General features: G+C 37.3%; 1 protein-coding gene across 2 annotated transcripts; it reads right to left on the bottom strand.

The window, feature by feature from the left end:
* Window positions 2349-5882, bottom strand: LOC104788472. Of its 2 annotated transcripts, XM_010514231.2 has the most exons (5): window positions 5556-5882; window positions 3733-4842; window positions 3576-3635; window positions 2990-3406; window positions 2470-2868 (listed from the first exon to the last, which is right to left on the bottom strand). In XM_010514231.2, exons 2-5 carry the CDS (start codon window positions 4816-4818, stop codon window positions 2470-2472), a joined length of 1962 nt encoding a protein of 653 aa, XP_010512533.1. In that variant the 5' UTR covers window positions 4819-4842; window positions 5556-5882. The 2 variants fall into 2 exon arrangements, with proteins under 2 accessions (XP_019101735.1, XP_010512533.1); XM_019246190.1 differs by lacking the exon at window positions 5556-5882 and having other exon boundaries at window positions 2349-2868; window positions 3733-4818.

The raw sequence follows: 6724 nt of genomic DNA, 5'->3' as shown, positions 1-6724 counted from the left end.
AAAGTGAATTTGGAAAGCAGTCGTATCAAGATATAAAGAGGGAAGAATCCAGCACCTTTTGGATCAACTTCACGAGAGATCTTAATGGCATCAGATGTAGCAAGATACTGATTTGAGAAACTCAAATATAGAGACTACCGATGGTGATGCCCTTAGAGTGTCTTAACGTGTTTATTACCTTTGAAACCTTTAAAAACACATTCGGACTAATCTTCTTTTTCATCTTATTTACAGTTATTATCGAACAATATCGACTACGTGAAAACTAATTACAGTACTTTTAGTTTTATAGATTTGATTTATCTAGTGTTTAGAAAAAGAATTCGTTTATAATTTACAAATGACATGTATACTTTACAAAATATGTGCAAACTAATATCAACACCAGTGTGATTCCCATTGGTTAACCATTATTGAACCATATCAACTACGTGAAAACTAATTACAATACTCTTAGTTTTAGAGATTTGATTTACATGTTGTTTAGAAAAAAATCTGCTTATACTTTACAAATGACATGTATAGCTTACGGTCATTTTTTTTAATTTGTAATTCATTTATTTGTGATAAATAGACTCTTGCCATATCACTTTAAATGATGTTTTTGTAATTTTTTTTCCTTAAGATCTGATATTTTTATCTTTCTAACAAAAATTAAAAGTTTTTAATCTGTTTGGACAAATTATATTTAGACATCTCTTTTCTAATTGGTTGAATTCATTTTGTGTAATGATCTTTTCAGGTAAAAGAGGTAAATTACATAAAAGATTATGTGTTTTCCTAATTTGTGTATAAAAACCTTAAATATTGTTTTAAAATGATAAAGATTTGTTCTTTGCCACTCTAGCTGGCGGCACAGATCCATAAGGAACCTTTTTCAACGCTATAACAAACTTGGTCTTACGTCCAACCTTTTTCAACATTATAACATGTGCTTGCTTCCGATTGGAAGGTTGGTTTTTGAGTCACGAAAATATGGAACCTGCTATCAAATTCCATCAAATTTATTTCTTAAGGTTTAACAAAATGCGACAAGTAGAAATAATAACGAATGTGTTTTATTAGAATCTAATAATATGCATGCATCTGATATTTTTTGGAAATACCTTTTAGCCTTTTAGGTTTTCACAATTTGTAAGCAGACAATTTGATCGAGAAGCTGATGGAAGTGACAGCCTTGAGGGATTTGTTCCTTGCCACTCTATAGCTGGCGGCACTGGGTCAGGTCTTTTTTTTTTTTTGGCTATTAATCCCCATCTTAACTTTAGATTCGTTCATCCATGGTATCTATTCTGTTATACTTTTGCTAAATGATAAGTGATGTTGCGGAATTTGGAGTGTAGCCTGTATGAGTTTAACACTCTGATATCCTTGGGTTGGTGTTGCAAATTTGTAAGATCTTTTTGCTTTTAATCAAAAACTGTTGCGTATGGAGTGCAATGTGTGTAACCAATCTGATTGATTTGATGGGAATTGTAGAGTTCTGGAAAGTCTTCAGTGCTAGAGAGTGTTGTAAGAAAAGACTTTCTACCTCGTGATATACAAACAGTGTCTTCCATGTAGGGATTTTTACACGTAGACCTCTTGTCCTGCAGCTTCACAGAATCGATGAAGGCAAAGAGTATGCTGAGTTTATGCATCTTCCTAAGAAGAAGTTCTCCGATTTTGGTATATATTTCTTGTTTGAGAAGAGAAGCCTAAATTTAAATGAACCCAAATACAACATATATTGACACGTAATAAAAACGTGTATGAATCTTCTCACCTACGTGGATCTGAATCGAACCTCACCTACGTGGATCTGAATCGAACCACCGATTTTTATGCCGGCAACAAACTTAGCAACGGATGAAGAAGGCTTTTAAACTCACGCTTCTGGGACCATCCTTCTACAAATTTAGCCGCTGCAAGTATTGGATCAACTTAAAAAAAAGATTTCAAACTCAATCCAAACTCAAAGAAGAAGCTCGGACTAATACCTGAAAACGAGCTAGGTATTCTTCAGTCCTTAACGATGAAAATATAACGGCCAAGATTTATTTTACTCTTATCTTTGGAGAAGAATAAATCGATGGCTAATTCTTGGTAAATCCTTTTTAAAATAATCCAAAAACTCTTGTAAATTTTAGAATTTAGGGGCCAAAAAAAAAGTTCAACATGTTCAAAATTTAGGTTCAAATTTTTCCCTCTCAACATTAGTCTAATTTTTTTAGGAACGAAGTGCTTAAAGAAACGTAGTTTAATTTGATCATTTATACACAGATTTCATACAGTTCTAAAATATATGCGTGCGAAAGTTATATTTGTGAGTGACTTTTGAGTTTGACTTGCGTTTATACGTTAAAGGATTAAGCTGCAACGAAGTCCTTTGGCTTACCGCTAACCCCAACAAATGTAAACAAACGCATAATTTAGAAGTGAGATTCCACTTATATACAACCGTAGATTTATTTTATTTTTTTCCCTTCATTAGACACGTGTCATGATCTCCTCAGCAGTCGTCAAGCTCCTGTCCAATGCATGTGCTGCTGACGTAAGCACCGGCCAAACACTCCTCCTGTGTATCCTGGCCTTCCTAACTATAAGTTTAGTGTGCTGCCTGAGAACTCCGTTCACGGCTTTGACGTAGTTTTTGGAGTCGTGGTCCCTCGAGATCGAACCTTCCGAGCCATAAGCTGCACGTTGACTGAGTGTTTCGAGCGGGTGAGGGCGGTTCAGAAACGCACGTAACGCTGTTGGAGAGTAACCTTCGTTGCTCTTTTCTAAAACGTAGAGAGCATTTCCCGGTGGTAGCCAAGGGTGCGTCGGCGAGACGCTCTCACTTGGCTGTAGAATAAATACTTTCCCCATTGGTGAATACAACAGTTTCTGCAAAAAGCAAACACACAACCAGATACATCATCCGTAATTTAATATATAGAGAAAAAAATAAGATGTTTAATACGTTAAACCGAGAAAAAAAAAAGAACTATTAGTAAGCAGGACATACATTTTTGTTGAGGCAAGGATGTGTACGGAAGGACCCATTCAAACGCTTAAGAACGAGAGCAACATGGTCAGGATAATTACATGAGAAGGCTCGTGGGACGATATCTCTATGCATCATCACACAGTGAACATGACTCTCGTCAAGGCCAAGCTCGGCTAGAATCTTCTCCCCGCCACAAAACACAAACGGTGAACCGTACGTGACAACGGGTTTCATAGCTTCAGAGCTAACGAGTCCTCTAGAGATAAGCATCAGATTCACTATTAATGAGAGGCTGCCTCCAAGTGAATGACCCGTAAACTGAAACTTAGCTCTATCTCCGTGTACAGACAAATGCTCTGTTATTTCGGGTAAGAACTGTTCGTATATTCCTTTCGCTGCCTCGTAGATTCCTCTATGTACTAATACATCTGTACCCTGTAATAGTCATATCAATATACTAATTACGTTGTCTACTCAAATAAGATGAAAACCATATAAAACAATTTCTTTTTTTATGTAACATAAGCATTATTAGAGAAACCAAAATTAATTACCGAACCAAAAACCAAATATCCATTACTAGTAGAGAGATCAAGATCTTTACCTCAAACTTAGTTGGCTCGAAGAAAAGGTTTGCTTTCCAAGAAGCTAAAGAATCAGATCCCTGCAGTGAGGCAACGCTAATTAGCACATTGAAGGATTATGATATTAGGAAACAGAGGATGAGCTATTGTGGTTATAACTTTGAAATATACATATACCTGAATCACAAAGCACCTAGTGTATGTGTTTGGATCGTCACACACAAACCACTCACAAGGAGATGATTGTAGCGACTGCAACTCCCTCGCCGCTTCTAACTTCTCCTCCTCACCCGCAGCAACCACAGCGGTCATTGTAGACGTTGCAGCCTGAGCCGCAGCAGCTGATTTATAAACCGGATTGTTTGGTTCTGAAAAATCGTACTCTTTGCATGAGTGAATGTAAGACGCAGCTGAAGCAGCGATATTGTAAGCAGAAGCAGAAGATGAAGATGATCGTTGAGGTTGCTTCTCTGATTCTAAAGATGTAATAACAGGGACTCGTGTTGAATCCTGCTCGAGTTTCTCTCTAAGTATCGCTGCTTTGGCTTTCTTTTCCAAGGAAGATGTCACAAACTTTAACCCATAGTTTCTTCTCAAATCCTCTCCCTTGATCTCCGGTATCGTGTAAGCCAAGTTACACAAATAAGCCAACTGAGAAAGCTTTTTAGCCTCAGACCAAGAAACCTTCACAAGCAATCTAGAGAACGACTCACGTTCCCAATCACCGTTTTCAGATCCGTAATCTGCAACGCAACCGTCTTCCTCGTCTTTACAACCACACGTAACGCCAATACTATCCTCTGCAACTTCACCATCTCCACTCTCTGGTCTTTGCTGTTTCTTCCACTGTCTTCTTATCTCGAGTAATCTCTCAACCCAATTCGCCTTCTTGGCTCCATCCAGTTTTGGATCAGTCTCAAGCTCAATCTCATCACTCTCTTTCTCGTCTTGAGTCGTGTCCGTTTCAAATAGCAACGTTTTTATCGGATTCGGGATTATGGCGCTAGATAACTGAAACGAGAACACTCCAACAGATCGACTAGTTTTCATCCCTTGACCAGAAGGACGTACAGACACAGCTAGAATCCGGTTCTTATTACCGGAGCGACAACACAGATGATTGTCCGAACTTGATCTCCGTATTCCACCACTTTTCACGACGAGATCTTGACCGGATAACGATCTACGTAGGCCGATATGTTCTTTTAAAACGTCATTCGCTGCCGCTGGAGATGTAGACGCCATCGCCGCATTAAACGCCATTCTTTATAACCAAAAACTCCAACTCTAGCAAACAAAAGAAGACAAATATATATATAGTAATCCCAATTATTAAACACAAATATAATTTGTCTAACCGTTCTTAGTAGGGCAAAAAGTAGCAAGTACGTAACAATCTTGACTATTTCATACTTCACATATGCGGAACATAATAAATGATTAATGAAACGTTTAAATAGGCTAAAAGGAAAGGTGAGAAACGTTTTAATTAGGTGGACTATATTAGCCAGGTATTAAAAAGAAATGTGACACGCACAAAACAATACACCTACGAGCCAACTAACAACCCTTTCGCTCGTAACTCGTAAGTGTGAGGTTGGAATCTTAATAGTTGGACTGGGTCCGTCGTACAGAAGGGCTTCCACGTGCGCCACGTACAGATGTGCTCATCGTATTTAACATTGTTTTCGTCTAAGTCAAAATAAGCATATCTTTTAATTTCTTCTTCTATCGATTTTTTTTTTTTTGCTTGTTTTGATAATCTTTATGAACTAAAACGAATATTGATATAGTTATCTAACTCAAAGAATATATAAAAAAATTAAGGAAATTTTGAAAAAAAAAAAAATAATAACCAAAACAGACAAAAGCATATGATATGCGTTGTTCATTAAAAAAACGGAGATTTCACGGATATTCACGAGAATTATTTGGAAGAAACAAAACAGAGGATTGAAAAAGATACAAACAATTTGAGTGTCGAGAGATCGTTGCGTTACCTTATTTATGGGTGTTAATGGATGATGGCAAACAAACAATGGAGGATCAAAACAGCGTTTCTGAAACCGTTGGATCAGCCGGAGATCTGCAAGATCATCTCATTTTGATCAGATCACCACTTCTTTTGAACGATAGCAAAAGTTTTGCTCCTCTGATAATAATAAAGCGAGGCGGAGATTCCAACAATGGCAAAGGAACAGAGATTTTAAAATACGTAATGAATACGATGAAACTTTAAACGAGAAGGTTACAAAGAGTCAGACCAGATTCTGAAACTTGTTCTTGTTTCTATAAAAAGATTCATGAATCTCTCTCTCTCTCTCTTTCATAATAAAGCGATACGTAAAACGAGAGAAGAGAGAGAGAGAACCAAGTCACGTGGAGGGAGAGAGACAGAGAGGGGAAGGTAAGCAAGGACGTAAATGCCCTCGTCGTGGTCTTTGATTTTACAGATCGGCAAAACCGTAAGTTGGTGGTTGGAGAGTGGTTAGGCATTCTTTTGCTTGATTAAGGAGAGAATTTTTGGTAAATGTCGTTATGAAAAAATATAACATGTCGTTCTAATTTCGTATTTGTATCCACCACAAGTTTGCTAGAATTTTTCACAGTTTTTTTTTTTAAGTCAAACCCCAAAAAATCTAACAAAATCGATTCGCTAAGAAATAACGAAAAAAAAAAAAAAAATTTCCCATACGTCAAAAGATGCGAGCGTTTGTGTAATTTATTAGACACGGAAGGTTAGGGGTATTACCGTCATATTATATGAGAAGCGTGCGTGCATGAGAGTCGAGAGATGAAAATATCTATTTGACCACGAAGGAGGAAGAGAGGGTTAGAAAGGTCATTGTAAAAATAAAACGACCACGAAGTGCCAAATGTTCGGTTGCATGAAGCAAAGAGAGTCAGTAGTCAGTACTCAGTACTCTCCACATATCGTCCCCCAGGTGGTGGCCAGCCGCCTTTATGTTTCCGCTGGGTTTTCAATAAAATTTTTCCATATTTTAGGGTTTAATCTTCTTCTGGCAAAGAGACTTGCCACTTGTTGTATTTAGAAACCTCCGTTTCATTATGTTCGTTCATCTAATTTAGCTAGTGGGACTTATTATGTTTCTCCAACCGCTAAACTAAGGCCCATCATTAAATTGGCCCATCAGTAATATGAAATATA

Source organism: Camelina sativa, chromosome 5 (genome assembly GCF_000633955.1).
Source record: "Camelina sativa cultivar DH55 chromosome 5, Cs, whole genome shotgun sequence".
NCBI classification, from domain to species: domain Eukaryota; kingdom Viridiplantae; phylum Streptophyta; class Magnoliopsida; order Brassicales; family Brassicaceae; genus Camelina; species Camelina sativa.
The sequence above is the reverse complement of the archived record's forward strand: the minus strand, read 5'-3'. Positions and strand labels throughout refer to the sequence as shown.